Below are 21,113 nucleotides of genomic sequence, written 5' to 3'. Positions count from 1 at the left end.
GGATCACCTGAGGTCAGAAGTTCAAGACCAGCCTGGTCAATATGGTAAAATCCCATCTCTACTAAATACACAAAAATTAGCAGTGCAAGGCTGGGCGCGGTGGCTCAGCCTGTAATCCCAGCACTTTGGGAGGCCCAGGCCGAAGGACCATGACCTCAGGAGATCAACACCATCCTGGCTAACACCGTGAAACCCCATCTCTACTAAAAAATACAAAAAAAAAATTAGCCAGGCGTGGTGGTGGGCGCCTAGTAGTCCCAGCTACTCGGGAGGCGGAGGCAGGAGAATGGCGTGAACCCGGGAGGTGGAGCTTGCAGTAAGCCAAGATCACACCACTGCACTCCAGCCTGGGCGACACGGCAAGACTCTGTCTCAAAAAAAAGAAAGAAAAAAATTAGCCGTGCGTGGTGGCACACGCCTGTAATCCCAGCTACTCAGGAGGCTGAGGCATGAGAATCACTTGAACCTGAGGCAGAGGTTGCAGCGAGCCGAGATCGCACCATTGCGCTCCAGCCTGGGCAACAGCAGCAAAACTTCGTTCCAAAAAAAATAAATAAGCGTTCCAAAAAAAATAAATAAGTTACCACCGGCAGAAACTCAGGGATCCCATAATGGCCCTGCTTGCTACCTCTGCTTGCTCTTTATTTTGGGGGGCAGATGCAGCCAGCTGGAAGGCTCAGCCCTCTTCACACTTCAGAACTGCTGGATTTATTGCACCTGGGCTTCAACCCTGGCCTCTTCCTCCAGGAAGAGAAGCTAGTGACAAACAAGAGGTGGGGCTGCCGGGCCTCCGGCAGAAGCTCAGCCTCATCCACCTCCTTGTTCCCTTGCCTGCCGGATATTCACGGAGGAACGCCCTGGCTCATGCATCGGGCTTCTGGAAAGCAGGCTGGTCCTTGCACCAATAGTGGCAGATGCAACCAGAGGACAAACGGGGACCCCAATGTCCTTGCAAATACTGTGGGGGGCCTATGACTAACTGAGCAGGGCAGACAAACTCCACCCTTCCAACTTCCGACCATGAGTGGGATGTGGGCTTTGGTCCTGACACTTTTCCATGACGGGAGCATTGGATTTCCTTTGGAATTACTGTCAAGGGAAGAAGAAAAAAGTTCAGCTCCTGCAATCAGCTGGTATCAGCTTCCGTCATCATCACATGACTCTGGAGGCAAGGGACTGACCCCAGGATGCACAGCTAGCTTGGTGATGGATGAGGGGGTCATCTGGACCACATGCACTCCCAAGGCAAGCTCCCCGGGAGGAGGGTTCTTACACGTAAACCTGGATAAATGCAACAGGACAGCTGCTGGGACGCAGAGGCCAAGCCCACCCATGCAATCTGAAACAAACTGCTTAATTTGTGCTATTGCCTACTTTGTTCAGAGGGAAGATATCTTCCCCCTTTCACAGAAAGGTAAGAAAGGTAAGGAGAAGTGAATCTATTTCAAGAGCTGACTTTTAAAACAATGGCATTGACTTCCCCCCTTCTAATGATAAAAATGATCTACGTTCATTGTAGAAAATTAGGAATATACAGGTGGTATAACCAGGAAAACAAAAACCTAGCTGTCAGCTCACAGCTCACATAGCATGAACTTTCTCCCAGCAAGTACTAACCAGGCCAGGCCCTGCTCAGCCTCTGAGATGAGAGAACATTCAGCATGTTCAAGGCAGCATGGCCACAGACCACAGCGGCAACTTTGTGTGTGGAATTGGACTGACGGCTTATTTATTTATTATTATTATTTTTTGAGACAGGGTCTCACTCTGTTGCCCAGGCTGGAGTGCACTGGCATGATCACGGCTCACTGCAGCCTCAACCTCCCTAGGCTCAAGCAATTGTCCCTCCTCAGCCGGCCGAGTAGCTGGGACCACAGGCGTGCTATCACCCATGGCTAATTTTTTTTTGCATTTTTTGGGGTAGAGATGGGGTTTCCCCATGTTGGCCAGGCCTGGTCTAGAACGCCTGAGCTCAAGTGATCCTCCCAAAGTGCTGGGATTACAGGTGTGAGCCGCTGTGCCCGGCTGACTGCTTAAAAGATCCCCTTGTCACCCGCCACCATGGCCACGTTTCTGGCTGAATATGGTAACGTTATTATTGAACGACTGACTAGTCTGGCCTTGAAGTCCTTGGCACAAGCAGGAAATGAAAGATGACCCAGGGCTAAATGGCGACCTCCAGGAAGTGGCCTCGCCACTGCCCGGCAGAGGTCCCAGGACTGAGTCAGAGCCACACAGCACGCATTCCCTCCAGAAAGCCCAAAGCCAGTTCCTAAGGCTGCAGATCTCAGGTGCTGGCAGCACCCTCTCTACCGAGCCCCATTAGCACATCTGAGGGAGGAGGGTCTGAGCCCTCACTCCAGGGAAGCCGGGCAGCCACCTGGCTCCATGTGGCAGGCCTGCTCTGATCCCAGGTCACCACTCCACGCGCCATCTCATCTGTCCAACACTTCCTGCCTGCCATCCACTCTGGAACAGAAAACCTGCTGTCGGCACACACTGAAGCAGCCCAGGAAGACGTCTTCCTTTCTCCGCTGTCCACCTCAGTTCCTGCCCAGACATTCTTTGGCTCTCTCCTTTCTTCAGCTCTTTTCTTCTTTTCTTTTCACCATATATCTCTTTATTAAATACCTTTCCAACATGGTGATGTGAATCCTTACGTTCCTACACTCAGACCCAATGACCTCACACTGCAGCTATGAACACATTTTAGATCTCCAGACAAATACTCCCCAATATTCCCCACCGTATTATTTATAATAAAGTTGGAAAAAACTTCTATGTTCAAAAAATGAGAAAAATGGTTAAATACGTTAGGGCATCAATGTAATTATTATTTCATTATTAACATTTTATCTAATTGCAATGTTCGGACGTTGTTCAGATTCTGATTTGAAGAATCCATAAAAAATATCGCCGGGAGCGGTGGCTCACATTTGTAATCCCAGCACTTTGGGAGGCCGAGGCGGCCAGATCACAAGGTCAGGAGATCGAGACCATCCCGGCTAACACGGTGAAACCCCGTCTCTACTAAAAATACAAAAAATAGCCGGGCGTGGGCACCTGTAGTCCCACCTACTTGGGAGGCTGAGGCAGGAGAATGGCATGAACCCGGGAGGCAGAGCTTGCAGTGAGCTGAGAGCACGCCACTGCACTCCAGCCTGGGCGACTGAGCAAGACTCCATCTCAAAAAAAAAAAAAAAAATCTAAGAAAATTGAAGGCCAGGCACAGTGGTTCACGTCTGTAATCCCAGCACTTTGGGAGGCTGAGGCAGGAGAATCACTTGAGCCCCGGAGTTTGAGACCAGCCTGGGCAACATGGCAAGACTCCCATCTCTACAAAAAATACCAAAATTAGCCTAGAGCAGTGGCACACACCTGTAATCCCAGCCACTTAGCAGGCTGAGGTGGGAGGATCACTTGAGTCAGGGAGGCGGAGGTTGCGGTGAGCTGAGATGGCGCCACTGTACTCTAGCCTGAGCGACAGAGTGAGACACCATCTCAAAACACTAAAAAAGAAACAAAGAAAATTGAAATCTGAGCACTAATATTAGCACTACTAAGAAATTACTATTCCTTCAGGTATGATAGTAATATCGAAGTTAATGCCTACAAATAGAGTCTTATGTTTTAGAGACACAAACTGAAGTAAATGTAGATTAAATTTTCTGTGTCTGAGGATTTGCTTAAAAGTAATCCTGAGGTGGGCTGGGCGCGGTGGCTCACACCTGTAATCCCAGCACTTTGGGAGGCCGAGATGGGCGGGTCATGAGGTCAGGAGATCGAGACCATCCTGACTAACATGGTGAAACCCTGTCTCTATAAAAATACAAAAAATTAGCCGGGCGTGGTGGCAGGTGCCTGTAATCCCAGCTACTCGGGAGGCTGAGGCAGGAGAATGGCGTGAACCCGGTAGGCAGAGCTTGCAGTGAGCCGAGATCGCACCACTGCACTCCAGCCTGGGTGACGAGCGAGACCCCGTCTCAAAAAAAAAAAGTAATCCTGAGGTGGGCGGGCAGTGGTTCACGCCTGTAATCCCAGCACTTTGGGAGGCCGAGGTGGGTGGATCACAAGATCAGGAGTTCGAGACCAACCTGACCAACATGGTGAAACCCCGTCTCTACCAAAAATACAAAAATTAGACGGGCATAGTGGCAGACACCTGTAATCTCAGCTACTCAGGAGGCTGAGGCATGAGAATTACTTGAACGCGGGAGGCGGAGGGTGCAGTGAGCGAGATCGCGCCACTGCACTCCAGCTTGGGCAACAGAGCGAGACTCCGTTTCAAAAAATAAAAATAATCCTGAGGTAATGGCGTTGTGGGCAGAGGTTGAGAGGAAACAAGACTGGCTTTGAGTTGATCCTTGTTGAAAGTGAGTGACGGGAGTGTAGAGGAACGTTATATGGTTCTCTATACTTTAATAGGTACTTGTTAACTTTCCACAATAAAAACTTCTAAAGGAAGCATATGAAAATGTTAAAAGTAACCTTGTATCATAAGATGGACTTGGAATTCATGAAATAAACATAAGCCCTGTAAAACTGGAGAAGAGAGCAAGACTCTGGCGCTCAAGTCCTAAGGTGGCCGAAGAGACCACAGAAGCAGCTCCACCTCTGTGTTCCTCACTGGGTGGGCGAGGACAGCCCCTTCTCCAGGGCCCTGAACTCCAGCCCCACAGGGCACCAGCCTGTGTGAGCACCCAGCAGACGCCGCGGCACCGAACCCTGCAGGCTTTCCTTCCTCTTCTTCTTGGATATATTAGCTCCTAATTCCAAATGTTGGATATGGTTGTGGTAAATCTTAAAAATTCTCTCAAAAAAGCAATATAGTCAATGGTTATGTGATAATGATCATGAATTTACTCCCACAAAGAATAAGACAGCTGTTGTATTGTTAGAGTGTGTGCCTGCGGCTGGGGACAGGCTTTTGAGTGTCAGCATCACACACTGAAGCCCCTCCAAGTAGGTGGAAGGGCCCATTACATGCCCTGGATGGCTCAGGAAGGAGCCAGCGCTGACAGAGACCCAGCCCCAAGGCACGCATGGTGAGTCTGCTGTTCTGCAACACTGGGGCGTAGGGGAGAAAAAAGTAACATGATCCTGTAAATGAACAACTGGCTATCTGCTATAATGTGGGAACGTTTTAATTATGTGCAACAAAATTAGTAAATGAAATACTGTAAGTAGACAACATCACCTATCTCTCTAAAAACTGACACATTCAAATTGGCCTGATCACCTCTTCAAATTTCCCCCTTTCTGGTGGCCCTTATCTCTGGTCTCCAGGAGGGAGGGGTCCTGGACAGGCTGCGCCACCCCTCACCCCTCCTCTCTACACTTACCTGAGGAACAGCCCTTCCAGGTGGCTGCGTGGCTTCAGGTGTGAGGAGTCCAGGATGCATGGCAGGGGGTGACGCCTGGGCAGAAACACAGTCTCACCTGGATGGACCGGTGGGATGGTCTGCAGGGACACTGAGTACTTTTCCACCAGCATCCTGGCAAGGGAAGGGACAGGAGGGCCGGCTATCAGCAGGTGCACCTTGGCCTGAGGCACGGCCATTGGCCCAGGGAAGGACAAAGGGGGCCAGGGGCTTCCTCCCTTGCAGTCCTTACGGCAGACCAGGGGGACAGCGCCACCTGCTGATGGAAGAAGAGCTCACCTGGGCACGCAGGAGCCCTTCACATCAATAAGGCCCATCCCTTGCTCAGGGCACCAGTCCAGGAGCCAGAAGACCCAACCCCACCCACTGGCTCTGTCAGGTCAGACTTTTCACTCACTGCACATCTACAATGCCAGGTACGGAAGGTGAGTCGGGAATGGACCACCCAGGAAGGGCATAAACAAACCACGGCAATCCCCTCTGGCGAGTGGACAGAGAGGCCTACAGGGTGGCTCCCTAAGGGCCCAGGAGAGGAGTGCTGGGTGTGGCCAGGGTCAGGGGGGGAGTCCTGGCAGGGGCAGGAAGGCTGGCAAGCAGGCGGCATGGGCGTGGGCAGAAGCAGGAGGTAGCCGGAGGGTCTCGAGCCCGTATGAAGGAGCCCGGATTCTCCCTCAGGGCTGGCAGTCCTCAAGCTCCAGGGCTCCGAGAGCCACCCAGGCAGCTGCTGCAATGCAGATCCCGGGACCAGCCTGGCCCGGCACAGAGAGTCTGATTTAGTGGACGGAAGTTGGCCCCATGGACAGAGAAAGAACGAGGAGAAGGGATACGTTTCAACAGTATCAGAGAGAGGTGAAAACTTTCAGGACTTAATGACCCACTGAAATGAGGATGGGGAAAAGGGAGGCAGCGAAGATGTTTCCCAAGAATGAACTAAATCTACATAAAGAAGGACCGGCAACGTGGCTGAGCCCAGTAAGTTCATGGGTGAAAACAGCAGCAGAGGCTGTGTGTGTGTGTATGTGTGTGTCGGTGCACGCACACACAAGCCTACACACACACGGACACAGACGTGCTCAGACACATGCAATGCCCACCCCCAGCATACGACATATCCCACTACGATTGAGGGTCACCCCAGGCAGCAGAATCAGAGGGAGGGGAGAGGAAAAGGCAACTTCCTCTTTACTTCATGTAAGTGTGTTCTGCTTGATTTTATAGCAATATAACACACATTTAACAACAGGAACAATAAAATAAAACAAGCTCTAGACACTGCCTCTCTTCCTCTCATCAAGAGACGGCCCATTCCCTGGTTCCCAGCCAGGCCCACTGCTTGAGACAGCAAACCCAGGGACGGAACAGCCCAGAGGCCCCCTTAGGATCTGAACATGAGCAGCTGGCACTGGGTGTGGCGTGCGTCGCCTTCGGCCCACCAGCCTAGCACGTGGAACCTGTTTCACTTTCTGGCTAAGTGACCCAAGGTAAGGCCCTTACACACGTCACAGGGTGGTCCTGAGAATGAAATGGCACAACAAACGGGAATGATGCTGCAGACCCGGGAGGACTCTGACCCTGGCAGGCTTCTAGAAGCATCTCACCAAACCACCACACAAACGGTAAAACAAGGTCCTGTTTGGTTCATGTCTCTGCCATTAGAGTTCTGTATCTATTGCTTGTTTTTTACTCTGAAAAAATGAACAAATGATTAAAAGCCTAGGCCAGGTACAGTGGCTCAGCACTATGAGAGGCCGAGGTGGGCGCATCACCTGAGGTCAGGAGTTCGAGACCAGCCTGGCCAACATGGTTAAACCCCATCTCTACTAAAAATACAAAAATTATCTGGGCATGGTAGCTGGCACCTGTAATCCCAGCTACTCGGGAGGCTGAGGCAGGAGAATCGCGTGAACCTGGGAGGTGGAGGTTGCGGTAAGCCGAGATTGTGCCACTGCACTCCTGCCTGGCTGACAGAGCGAGACTCTGTCTCAAAGAGGAAAAAAAAAAAGGCAAGCGGAGGCAGGAGAATTGCTTGAACCTGGGAGGTGGAAGCTACAGTGAGCCAAGACCGTGCGATTGCACTCCAGCCCTGGCTGGAGACTCCGTCTAAGAAAATAAAAAGAGAAAGAAAAAGACAAAGACAAAGACAAAAAAGCCAAGAACGAGGCTAATCTATAAAGGGGTCCTAGCTCTGTCCCTAAAACCATCTTTTGAAGGGACTTCTGTGATGTTGGCTGTAATGTATGTGCATTATTAAGAGTCCTGAGGCGACTCTTACACATCTAATTGGGGATTTCCTGTGCAGCCTAGAGCTGAGAATAAAGGATGATGTTGTGGTTTAAGTATCTGCCTCTGCCCCAGGCTCAGCACACACGCAAGGTCTTTTAATTTTAAGAAATGGAGAATTGAGGATGTCACCCATTCAAGACGCAAGCCGATTGTTAGAGCATGCACAGATGCTGCTCGGGACTGTCAGGGGTCCTTTCTGCAATGGGCAGTTGTGGCAATTAGATGACGCCTTGTCTGGCAGGCAGTGGTCAGCCCCCACCCTAAGCACCCCTTCCTGACCTGCACCCCCTTCCCTGGCCCTATTCAGGGATGGAAGAGGCCGCTAGCTTTGTACACTGGTGAATGACTTTTGTAAAGCTGAACAGTCCCATCCAAACGATCCCACATCAAAACCACCACCTCAAAGTGGCTGTTGTCAAAGAGGCTTTCTCAAAGCACCACTGGAAAACGTCATGCGCCCAGCACATTACCAGTGTTTTCAAAGCCAGGACTACCTTCTGCATTAAGCGGGTTGCACACATAACTCCTGTTCTGCGAGCAGTTTCAAAACATCCAAGCCATGACTTTGGAATGCTGGAGGTACTCGGCAGAAAGACACAGGGCTGGAAGAATTACTCTTGCTGCAGAGATTTAGGTTTAAAAGGTTTGATTCCATGGTTATGCAGCTAGTGAGTGGAGAACCTGGAAACCAAACCCATGCACCTCAGCTCAGAGAGAAAGCTGCTTTCATCAAATATAATGCTGCCAAAGTGCTCTTGCCGAAGGAGGCCTTTGGCCCTAAACACAGTAATTACATTCAGGCTTCATGCCCCACCGTGTCCATCCACATGCTTCCTGCGACATCAGACAGGAAGCAGCACCTGCCTTGTGGGAGTCCATGTGGGACTTCACCGCCGGCTGCCTTTCCCTGGACCTCTGGGCAGTGTGCGAGGAGCTCTTTGTCCGTCTGGGACGGCTGCTCAAATCGCAACACATTCCCAAACTTTCACCGTAAAAACTGGCACCAGCCAGGAGGCAGGGGTCCTTCTAACTTGGGCCAGGCAAAGAACATCGTGTAGGCTGAGTCCTGCGTGGGGTCTGTTTCTGCAATAATTCTGCAGCACAGTCATGCGCCTTCATTCACCCAGTGCCTGCAGCAGCCTCCTGCCGCAGCAGCAGAGTTGACACAGACCGCCTGGTCCTCAAGGCCTAAAATATCTGCTATTTACAAACTTTTCACAAAGTTTGCTGATCCTTGATTTAGTTAAGAGATGATTATCAGGCTGGGCATGGTGGCTCACGCCTGTAATCCCGGCACTCAGGAAGGCCGAGGCAGGCAGATCACTCGGGCCCGGGAACCCAGGTGTTCAAGACCAACCTGGCCAAAGTGGCAAAACCTCGTCTCTACTAAAAATATAAAAATTAGCCAGGTGTGGTGGTGCACACCTGTAGTCCCAGCTACTAGGGAGGCTGAGGCATGAGAATTGCTTGAACCCGGGAGGCAGAGGTTGCAGTGAGCCAAGATCACACCATTGTACTACAGCCTGGGTGACAGAGCGAGACTCCATCTCGAAAAAAAGAAAAGAAAAAAAAAAGAGAGATGATTATCAGAAAAACAAAAAAACAAAACAAAACAAAACAGCAAATGGCCAGCCCAGGTGTGGCTCATAACTATCTCTGGGCAGCCATGCAATGTGGGGATCCTAAAAAGCAGGTCACATCCCGCCACCAAGAAGTCTGTGTGTTATCACTCAACAGGCCCTTAAGGAGTGAATGCAGAATGTGGACCTAGGATGTGCAACAAAACTTGGCCCATGTGGTGCTTAGGCCAGTGCTCAGTCACACCTGGGCCAGGCTCACAGAAGCAGCAAGGCCCGGGGGGGCAGAGGAGCCGGGGTGTTGCCTGACCTGCCCTGGCCACACAGCGGGGGCCACCTCCTCCCCTGCAGCCCAAAGCACATGTTGCAAGTTTCCCCTCCAGCCTCCCTAGCATCGATTCCCCGCTCTCTTGGTCACTACCATTGGTCTACAGATGTGCTGTTAGTCCCTCCATCAAAGAAACAGAAACAGAAGACACAGAAAGAAACCACCCCACTGATCTAACCCTACTTCCCTTTTCAGCTACTGCCCATTCTTCTCCTTCATCCCTTCTTGTTCTTCCAGGAGCCCACTCCAGTCAGGTTTGCCTCCAGCAGAGCTGCTCCTGTGCAGGGCACTGTGACCTCTAATCATATGTCAATCATCCCACTCTGGGCCAGCAGCCTGGCACCCAGGCATCTGGCTTCCCTGCAACCTGCTCCATCTCCTTTGCCACCTCCTCCTTGTGGTTGCCAAATGCTATGGGCTCCACGCCCTTGGGCCCCGTTCTTCTCTCTCCCCAGGTGATCATTCACTTTGGTGGCTTTATTTATTTTTTATTTGTTTTTACTTTTGAGATGGAGTCTTGCTCTGTCACCCAGGCTGGAGTGAAGCAGTGCGATCTCGGTTCACTGCAACCTCCAGCTCCCGGGTTCAAGGGATTCTCCTGCTTCAGCCTCCTGAGTAGCTGGGATTACAGGTACGCGCCACCACGCCCGGCTAAGTTTTTTATTTTTAGTGGAGACAGGGTTCAGGGTTTCACCATGTTGGCCAGGCTGGTCTCAAACTCCTGGGCTCAAGTGATTCACATGTTTCAGCCTCCCAAAGGGCTGGGATTACAAGACGAGAGTCACCGCACTCGGCCCCGGTTTTGTGGCTTTAAATGTCGTCCGTACACAGTGACTCCCAAGCTTGCCTCTCCAAGTAGCCTCTCTGATCTTGCCCCAGGATGCCCCAAATGAACCCTTGATTCCAAGCCCATCCCACCCGCAGCGTGTAGAGCACTCAGTCTCCCCTCATTTTTTTGTTTTGAGACGGAGTCTCGCTCTGTCGCCCAGGCTGGAGTGCAGTGGCCGGATCTCAGCTCACTGCAAGCTCCGCCTCCCGGGCCCACGCCATTCTCTTGCCTCAGCCTCCCGAGTAGCTGGGACTACAGGCACCCGCCACCATGCCCGGCTAATTTTTTGTATTTTTAGTAGAGACGGGGTTTCACTGTGTTAGCCAGGATGGTCTCAATCTCCTGACCTCGTGATCCGCCTGCCTCGGCCTCCCAAAGTGCTGGGATTACAGGCGTGAGCCACTGCGCCCGGCCATTTTTTTTTTTTTTTTTTTAAGAGATAAGGTCTTGGCCGGGCGCGGTGGCTCAAGCCTGTAATCCTAGCACTTTGGGAGGCCGAGACGGGCGGATCACGAGGTCAGGAGATCGAGACCATCCTGGCTAACACAGCGAAACCCCGTCTCTACTAAAAATACAAAAAAAACTAGCCGGGCGACATGGCGGGCGCCTGTAGTCCCAGCTACTCGGGAGGCTGAGGCAGGAGAATGGCGTGAACCCAGGAGTCGGAGCTTGCAGTGAGCTGAGATCCGGCCACTGCACTCCAGCCTGGGCGGCAGAGCGAGACTCTGTCTCAAAAAAATAAATAAATAAATAAAAGAGATAAGGTCTTGCTGTGTTACTCAGGCTGGGGTGCAGTGGTGCGATCATAGCTCACTGCAGCCTCAACCTCCCAGGCTCAAGTGATCCTCCTATCTCAGCCTCTCTAGTAGCTGGAACTACAGGCATGTGCCACCACATCTGGGTAATTTAAAAAAACGTTTTAGGAGAGACAAGATCTTCCTATGTTGCTGGGGCTTAAACTCCTGGGCCCAAGCATTCCTCCTGCCTTGGCCTCCCAAAGTGTTGCAATTATAGACGTGAGCCACCGTGCCCAGCCTCCCCAATTTATTCAAAGATAACTCCAACCTTCCAGTTGCTGAGACCCAAGCTGCCGGGGTCCCTTTTGATTCCTCTTTCTCCAATACCTTCTTACCCTAAAAATACACCCAGAACTTGCCCACTCTTCAGCGTCTACCCCATCCTCAAGCACCATCATTACTTTTGGATTCCTGCCAAGGCCTCCTCTGCTCCTGATCCCTCCCTTCTGCCCTGGCCTCCACACCTAATCGGTCTATCCTCAACACAGCAGCCAGAGGGTCCTGTGCAGACATGTGTCCGATTAACTCAGAGGAAAGCCTCCAAGAGCCAGTGCCTAACCCTGGTCTCCCTCACCTCCTGTCCCCCACCAGCCCCCTCCTCCAGGCTCCCACATGCCAGGTGCGCTCCCACGACAGGGTCCCTGGAACTGGCTCTCACCTCCTCGAGGTGCTACTTAAAAGACCTGCTCACAAGGCCTTCCCTGAGCTCTCATCACAGTCCACACCCTCCCCAGAGCCCACATCCCTTCATCATCAGAGCCCACATCCTTCATCATCAGAGCCCACATCATCAGAGCCCACACCCTTCCCAGCACTCCTTATGCCCCCAGTGTTAGCCTTTCTCAGGAGCCCTTGTGGCACAGCTTCACTGATCTTATTTACTGCTTGTCTCCGGAAGGAAAGCTCAAGCAGCAGGAAGGCAGAGATCTGTCTGGTTTTGTTCCTGCCACATCCCAAAGCTACAGCAGAGCCTGGCACATGGTTGGCACCCAATAAATGTTGGCTGGGTGAATGGATGAACAGATGGACAAGGGGGTGAATGGATGGCGTTACAGGCTTATGTTTGTGTCTCCCCAAAATACATGTGTTGAATCCTCACCCCCAGGGTGAAGGTATTAGGAGGCGGGGCCTTTGGGAGGTGATGAGGCCTGAGGGTGGAGCCCTCATGAATGGGATCGGCACCCTTATGAAAGGGCCCCAGAGAGCTCTCTTGCTTCTTCCTGTCACGTGAGGACACAGAGACTTAGGCAGTCTGCAACCTGGAAGAGCGCTCTCACCAGGACTGACCCTGCTGACTCCTGGGTCTCGGACCTCCAGCCTCCACAACTGTGGGAAATAGACTTCAGCTGCTTAGAAGCCACCAGTCTATGGGCCTTTGTTCTAGCAGCCCCAACAGACCAAGACAGATGGAGAACAGCGTGCCCTGAAGATGGATTCGGTTGTGGTCCTGGGCATCTCTGATGCTCCTAGGTAGAGATGAAGCCAGCCCTCCCTCCAGCCAATGGCCCAATTAAATCAGGGCCCCCACTCAGAGCTACCTTCTCTTCTCCAGTCAGGGGAAGATGAAAAATCTCACATGGTCATAACCTCCCCTTGAAAGCAGATTTCATTTAGATCGTGGTTTTGTGTAGTTATTTTCCCAGGAGATCTGGTTCTATGAATTTGGGCAGATAACTGGGGCACAGCAAGCTGTGTTTTATGATCCCTGTGTGGCAAAGGCTCAAATGAGACCCTGATGCACAGTAGGTGATCAGGTATTTCTTGAATCAATGAATGAATGTGGCTTTAAGAAAAGGAGGTAGCTTTAGAATTCACCAACAGTACACAAATTGCTGTACCATTTTGGTCAAAACTCTGTCCAAAACCAGAGGAGGGCTGGCACCTTAGTCCTTCCCCTTCAGAGACTGGTGCCAGGCCCCTGTCCCTCACCTGTGCTCGGGTGTGAGTGGCACTTCATCTTCATCAGGATCCAAGGAGTTGAGATTGAGACACTCCTGCAGAAGCAGCCTCTCTCGCTCCTGCTCCAGGGCCTGTTCCCTACAGGAAGTCGAGGGCCAGAGTCGGGGGTCAGTGTTGTTCCCCATTGTGCAGCCCTGTCCCTGGGCGGCAGGGATTCCCACCAACACAACAAGACCTCAGGACCAGGGGGCCGCGCCGTCCTGGCTGGTCTCCCTGCAAAGCCGCTCACACAGATTTTTAAGGCAATGGGGACGGGTTGCATTCCATAGACTGTGCTTTCCCCAGATGAGCAGAGAGGAGCAGGCGGGCCACAAAGAGACAGTTCTCACCACACAACTTTCAATGCATCTTTACTTGTGTACCCTTTTTTTTTTTTTTTTTTTTTGATACCAGATATCACTGTGTTGCTTAGGCCAGAGTGCAGCGGCTTTTTATAGATGTGACCAAAGCGTACGACAGCCTCAAATGACTGGGCTCAAGCGATTGCCCACCTCAGCCTCTCAAGGGACAGCAGGCAAGCACTCGGCTTCACTCTGTTTTTTAACGCACCAAGGCCGAGGGCTAACCCTGCTGCTTCTCAGCCACGTGACCAGGAAAGAGCTTGTGCCCTGGCTGTTCCGCATCCCCAACACCTGCACGGCCTGACTGCAGCCACTTAGGGCAGTCCTCTGCTCCGACTCATTCCCTTTCTCTCCTTACCCTTCCCGCCTGGCTCCTGGGGCTCTGTTTTCCACCACTAGCCCCTGCGTGCCTCACTTCCTCTTTCAACTGGCTCCCACAATAGCCCCACACACCTGTTACCTCGCCAGAGCCCCGACCCCTCACCCTCCTCCCACCCTGCAAACCAACGCAGCCTTCCTTGTCCTCGTGCCCAGGCTGTGAAGAGAGCCCTGGGAGCCTCCCCAGTCCCTGTCTGGCCCCTCCAGGTGCCCATCCTGGTTGTGCCCATGAGTCCTCATTTCTCTAACATTTTCTCTCTACCCCAGGCCTGTCGTGAGCTCAGATCCTGCTACCCAGCCACTCACTGAGTGAATTCTAGCTGAATGTGACCTGGCCCCTCCAATGACCCATGTCTACCACCCAGGCCACTAGACCTACCAGAAGCCCCATCGCCCTCCTCCCAGGGGCCTCCTGGCTGTGAGCCCCATCCCAGGCCCCCTCAGCCCCTCATCACTGTACCTCTCTTGCCCTTTCCATCCCTTCTCCATATGCAGCCTGTACTTTCTTAAACAAGAGAAAACATACCTCTGCCTGCTTCAGTGTCTCCCACAATTCAGCCTTGGGTTCAACAAGGCCCCTCAGGCTCCAGCCCCCTGCACATCTCATCTTGGCTGCATCTCCTGCCTCGCCCCTCTAACCCCTCTGCACTGAGAATGTGGGTCCTGGCCGGCACAGTCTGTCTTACCCACCTTTACATGTGCAGTCATCCCCCTCCTGCCAAACCAAACTTCTTTTCCTGCAAGGTTCAGTGACAAGGACACATCTGGGAGCCTTTTCCGACTCCAAGTTAGGTGTCATTCTCCTGGGCTCCTCCGTGGCGATGAGACAGTGCAGTGAGTATGAGATCATTATGCTAAATTGCCAGGGAAGCAGAGGCTGCGCCATCAGCTCCACTATCCAGAGCCTGGCACGGCGCAGCACACAGCGTGCTGTGGACTAAATGTCTGTCTTCCCAGAATCCCTACGTTGAAGCCCTAACCCCAGTGTAGATGTATTTGGAGTAAGAAAGTAATTAAGGTAAAAGGAGGTCATAGGATGGGCCCTGATCCCACAGGATTAGTGTCCTTAAAAGAAGAGACACCAGAGAGCTGGTGCTCTCTCTGCCACGTGGGAGGACACAGCAAGAAGCAAGCAAGAGAGCCCTCACCAGGAACCGACTGACTGCAGCCTCACTCCTGGGCTGCTGGCCACCAGAACTGGGAGAAGTAACTGTTGTTCAAGCCCCAGTGTGTGCCATCCCGTTACGGCAGCCCGAGCTGACCAGCACAGAGCAGGACCCTCCCAATGCCAGGCACACCGACAAGCAGGCACGAGGAGGCCCCAGCTGCTCATTTGCCTGCCAATAATTTCAAGCGTCTACTAAATGTCCATCACCGTGCTGGGCACCGTGGAAATCTATAGGCATGGTCCTTTCCCTAACGTACAATCTAATGGCAGAAAATCTACCGAGGTGAAGGAGCTAAACAACGCAAGTCCCCGGGTCGGAGGAGCCCAGAGGGGCTGCACAGCAGAGGCAGATGACATGACTCCATGGCGGGGCAGAGGGGCAGGAACAGACTGAAGAATAATTCATCCCAGTGCATGAGGAGCTCCCTGCCAACAGGGCTGGGAACTCTGAGGAGGGTCAAAAGAGAGGGCATCAGTCCTCCCACCAGGAGAGCTGGGTGCTGCCGAGTGGCACTGCCCCCACCCACACTTAACTTCTGCAAACACAATGGACATGCACTGAACAAAAACAACATGACACAACAACAGGACAGGGCAAAGACTCAGGAAGTGTGAACAACCTGCTCACGTGCCATCCAATAGCGTGCCCCCATGAAGACGACCCCTGTCAGTCCCCAGCCACCTGTACCTCCCTAGGGATTTCCAATCTCATTAGAGGTGACTGCTGCCTTCTGCGCTGTCTTTGGAAACCACTTAGGGCAGAAAGGGAGAGAGCTAGTTAGAAGCTAATATGCGGGGAGAAGGCAAATGTGAAACTCAGAGTGGATGGGCAAATGGGCAAAGCATGCCTGCGTGCTGGGGAAGAAGGTGGAGGCAGAAATGTTAGGAAGTCCCGTCTGCCCAGGATGACCCTCCAGCCACAGCCAGGCTGTAACCCTAAGCCACAAAGCAGTCTGCTTTTCCACTTCCCTCTCACGTAACCCTTGAGTGGGAGGAGACATCCTAGGACTGGCAGGAGTTGGACAGAATGGGCCAAGGTGGGGAGGGGACCCAGAAGGAGGGCTCTGTTTGTGGTAGGAGTCTGGGGGCTCTCTGCCTTGGTGATGTCACCCCCTGCCCTGGCGACCGTCCCCCGTGCCTGTTACTGATCAGAGCACACAGGTCAGGCTGAGTCTGGGTGGGAGGCTGCCATCTTCTGACCAGACTGCAGTGAGTCCCGGGACTGCTGCCAACCCTGAAGAAACAAGCACCCCACGACAGGCCACGCCCTGTGCTCACCTCTTCTCCTGCAGTAAGTAGTCCAGGTTGTTGAAGTAGCTTCCTGAGACCCTCCAGGGTAACTGGAGAAACAAGACGTGGGAATAAGGATCACAGAGAAGGACAAAGATACAGGGGAAAAAAAATTCTTAAAAACTATATTAAGCCCTTTATTTATTTCGTTTGCTTTTCTGAAAAAATACTATGTTCACATGATTAAAAAATCAGAAAGTATAAAGGCGCAGGGTAAGATGTCTCCCTGCCCCCACCCCCAGCCACCTGTTCCCTCCCCACAGGTGCCCATAGGATGGGCGTTCCTCGTGTGCTTTCAGAGACACTTCACACAGAGACAGCAAACAGTACCGCATCACAGGTGCCAGCACATCCCGCCACACAGCCTATCGTGCACCAGGCTCTATCCTGCACCACACTCTTCAATCTCAATGATGTGACATCATTCCCTACCAAAGCCAAAGAACTTCTCTCCCCGTCCCTTTCCCCACTGTGCCCCTCCCAACTGTCCTTTCCTCCTCTCCCTTCTCCTCTCCACCCTCTCTTCCCTTCTCTCTCCCTCTCCCCCTCTCCCCAACTCTCTCTCTCTCCTTTTGTCCCTCCCTCTGTCCCCCTCTCCCTTCTCTCTCACTCAGGCTGTTACAAACAGTTGAAGCCCATTCTTAGAAAAAGTGCTCTCCATCCACGGCCTGCAAATGCCCCGCAGTCTACAGAGCAGCAGGAGCTTACTCGCAATTTGAAGTTCATCACCAAAGTTCCATTTAGGACTCCCCAACCACTGGACTTGAGTCTCTGCGGACAACCAAGCCCAGAGCTCAGCTCTGAGAGCCCTCCTTGCTCCGGGGCCATCACCCTAACCTCAGCCATGAAAGCCTCAAGGGGCCCCATGAAGTGCCATCGAATTTGGTGCCACCGAAGCCATCTGTCAGCAGGAGTTACGGGTGGAGACACAGGGCGAGGTGCATCCTGGCCTTGGGGGCCTGCGCTTCCAGCCATGAGGGCCCAAGGGCTGAGGGGGGATGCTCAAGGGGAAGTGGCTGAGGAAGGGCAGCTGGGGCGTGGCTGAGGAGAGGGTGGCCTGGGGTAGCTGTAAAGGGGTGGCTAAAGATGGGTAGCCAAGGAGGAGAGGCCAAGGGTGGACACAGGCTCACCTCTGGGGCTGCAGCCTGCTGGCTTGGGTCTGCTGTGTTCCAGAACAGCTTCTCCGGCAAGGCCAGGCCCTTCTTCGGGTCCAAGTCCAGGTGTTCCTGCTCCAACTCCTCGGGCAGCTCACCGGCCAGTCTCCTTAGGCCCTGGGGGCCCGCCACATCCACCCACCTCTGGGCCGGGGCTTCCCGACTGGCCTGCAGCACCCTCGGGTTGAGGAACTCCACGGGCGGGGGGCTCCAGTCCGTGGGAAATGTGTCCCCGGGCGTCTGCATCTTGGGCTTCTTTGGTGATGTAGGAGCTGGAGCCAAGGCAGGGCTGCAGGGCCGCCGGGCAGGGCAGCGGGGCCCTTGGTCCAGGGGATGGTCTGACAAGCCATCCTCCAGGCCGGACAGGGGGATGGGCACGGTGGCGGCTGCCTGCACCCCTGCAAACAGGACAGAATACTGTGGTCCCCCCGCCCGCCCACCTGCCACCGTCCCAGACGTCAAGCCACACTGGGTAAGAAGAGGAGCAAATGGGTGAAAGAACAACTTGGGGTTGCTGCGGGAAGGATGCAAGGGAAATCGTTCTGCCATGGGCTCTCCATTTCCTCTTGCCCCCAAACCTCAGTGGGGATTGACCTGTGCAGGTGAGAGACGCCTACCTTCTCTCGGAGGAAGTGCTAGCACTGTCTCCTGGGGCTCAGCCATCTGCAAGCAGTGGGACATCTGTTCTGGAAGGAAGTGCCTGTCACGGGAGGTGAACCTCCAGAAGAAAGCTAAAGGTTCTCAACCCTGTGCTTCCCACAGAGGAGGGCCTGGGCCCACTGTGCTCAAGAGGGATTCCTTCTCCAGGTCCGCCCTGAGGACTGGGCCTCCTGATCCCACCAAGGTCAAGTTGCTGAGATGGAGGGAATAATCTAACTTCTCATTTCAAGGACATGATAGGCAAATATGAGGACATCAATTTTTTTTTTTTTTTTTTGAGATAGAGTCTCACTCTGTCGCCCAGGCTGGAGTGCAGTGGCGCGATCTTGGCTTACTGTAACCTCCATCTCTAGGGTTCAAGCGATTCTCCTGTCTCAGCCTCCCGAGTAGCTGGGACTACAGACGTGTGCCATGGCACCCAGCCAACATCAATATTTTTCTAAACCCATACAAAATTAAAACCAGCAGCTGGGCGCGATGGCTCACACCTGTAATTCTAGCACTTTGGGAGGCCGAGGCGAGCGGATTGCCTGAGCTCAGGAGGTCAAGACCAGCCTGGGCAACATAGTGAAACCCCATCTCTACTAAAACACACACACACACACACACACACACACAAACTTAGCCAGGCATGGTGGCGGGTGCCTCAGTCCCAGCTACTTGGGAGGCTAAGGCAGGAGAATTGCTTGAACCTAGGAGGTAGAGGTTGCAGTGAGCTGAGACGGTGCCACTGCATGCCAGCCTGGCGACAGAGTGAGACTCTGTCTCAAAAACAAACATACAAACAAAAAACCCAAAAACAAAAACAAAACCAAACCAGCACAGCTCAGCAGAAAAGCTATGTTCTGAGATGACGCCCCACCCATCTTACTTACTTGGTGCCACCCTGTAAGTCTGTCTGTTCACAAGGTGTGGGACAGGAATGTCTGGTTCCTGTCAGTTCCCAAGCACCAGCACAGACCTGGCCCACGGGAGGCATCTGTGCATTTCTGCCGAATGAAGGAGTGATTTAAGAGGCCCTGGGGCTGGCCAAACAAGCGTTCTCCGGTAGGAGGAACTGCCCGTCTCCAGTCAAGATGGACCATGCCACACACAGAGACATCTCCCATTGGATCAGGCCCAGACTCAGACAAACTGCAACACAGATGAAAGGCTAATAAAGTGTCTAATGATCAAAGGAAACAGCAGTTTACAAAAAACAAGTAATAAGATTCAAAGGCAATAGTGAAAGAAACTCAAATCAACATGACTATGACATATGATCAATAAATAGTTAAAACATTAAAATTTTACAATAATGAGGCTAAGCATGGTGGCTCATGCCTGTAATCCCAGCACTTTGGGAGGCTGAGGATTGTGGGTCACCCGAGGTCAGGAGTTCAAGACCAGCCTGGCCAACACAGCAAAACCCCATCTCTACTAAAAATACAAAAAAATTTAGCCAGGCATGGTGGTGCACGCCTGTAATCCCAACTACTCAGGAGGCTGGGGCAGGAGAATCACTTGAACCCAGGAAGCGGAGACTGCAGTGAGCTGAGATTGCACCACTTCACTCCAACCTGGGCAACAGAGTGAAACTCCGTCTCAAAATTAATTAATTAATTAAAGATATAAATTATAATCTCCAGGGTAATTACTATGGAAAGAACTTTAAAATTTACAGTAAAGGGGCCAGGCATGGTGGCTCACACCTGTAATCCCAGCACTTTGGGAGGCCAAGGTGGGCAGATCACGAGGTCAGGAGATTAAGACCATTCTAGCTAACACAGTGAAACCCCGTCTCCACTAAAAAAACAAAAAATTAGCCGGGCATGGTGGCGGGTGCCTCAGTTACTCAGGAGGTTGAGGCAGGAGAATGGCATGAACCTGGGAGGCAGAGGTTGCAGTGAGCTGAGAACACGCCACTGCACTCCAGCCTGGGTGACAGAGCGAGACTGCCTCAAAAAAAGGAAAAAAAAAGGAAATGAGGAGGTAATTAAAACAATACACTACAAGAAAATAAACACAAAAGAAGGCATTAATGGAAAAAAATATACAGAAAACAAATAGCAAAATGGCAGAAGTCACTCCTTATCAGTAATTGGTTTAAATATAAATGGATTAAATTTTCTAATCAAAAGACAGAGATTGGCAAAATAGATTTAAAACACATGATTCAACTACCTTATGGTATCTACAAGAGACTTCATATCCAAAGACGAAAATAGGTTGAAAATGCAAGTATGCAAAAAGATATTCCATGCAAATAGTACTAAAAGAGAGCTCGGTTAGTTACACTAATATCAGACTTAAGTGACTTTAAGTCACACAAATAAACTTTAAGTCAAAAAGCACAAAAGACAAAGATACTATATATTGACGCAAGAATTAATCACCGGCTGGGCGCAGTGGCTCACACCTGTAACCCCAGAACTCTGGGAGATCGAGGCAGACGGATCACTTGAGGTCAGGAATTCGAGACCAGCCTGGTCAACATGATGAAACACCATCTCTACTAAAAATACAAAAATTAGCTGGGCTTGGTGGCATAAGCCTGTAATCCCAGCTACTCAGGAGGCTGAGGCAGGAGAATTGCTTGAACCCGGGAGGGGGAGGTTGCAATGAGCCTAGATAGCACCACTGCACTCTAGCCAGGGGGACAGAGGGAGACTCTGTCCAAAAAAAAAAAAAAAAAAAAAGAACGAACCAATCATCAGGAAGCTGTAACACAGATGTCAATCAAAGAACAAAAAATTTCCATCAGATGGGGGAATGAATTCCAGAGTTCTATTGTATAACATGACAGAATAACATGTACAGTATGTATAGTTACATACTATGTACAGTTATGTATAATAAATATATTGTACAGTAATGTATAGTATTCTTGAAAATTGCTAAGAAAGTAGATTTTAAGTATACTGGCCAGAAAAAAATGGTTAGTATGTGAAGTAATACATATGTTAATTAGTTGGATTTAGCTATTCCA

General features: G+C 51.8%; 1 protein-coding gene across 1 annotated transcript in view; it reads right to left on the bottom strand.

Annotated features, from left to right (window-relative positions):
• FAM178B (family with sequence similarity 178 member B) overlaps nt 1-21,113 on the bottom strand; it is a 122,173-nt gene that overhangs the window by 82,733 nt on the left and 18,327 nt on the right. Inside the window, exons 5-9 of the mRNA XM_023211292.1 lie at nt 18,103-18,171; nt 17,462-17,883; nt 16,320-16,381; nt 13,125-13,232; nt 5,343-5,495 (exon numbers count right to left, since the gene is read on the bottom strand). Coding sequence (XP_023067060.1) covers nt 5,343-5,495; nt 13,125-13,232; nt 16,320-16,381; nt 17,462-17,883; nt 18,103-18,171 — 814 coding nt within the window. The remainder of the gene's footprint in view (nt 1-5,342; nt 5,496-13,124; nt 13,233-16,319; nt 16,382-17,461; nt 17,884-18,102; nt 18,172-21,113) is intronic.

The sequence above is a fragment of the Piliocolobus tephrosceles genome, chromosome 15 (assembly GCF_002776525.5).
Source record: "Piliocolobus tephrosceles isolate RC106 chromosome 15, ASM277652v3, whole genome shotgun sequence".
Taxonomy (NCBI): Eukaryota; Metazoa; Chordata; class Mammalia; order Primates; family Cercopithecidae; genus Piliocolobus; species Piliocolobus tephrosceles.
The sequence above is the reverse complement of the archived record's forward strand: the minus strand, read 5'-3'. Positions and strand labels throughout refer to the sequence as shown.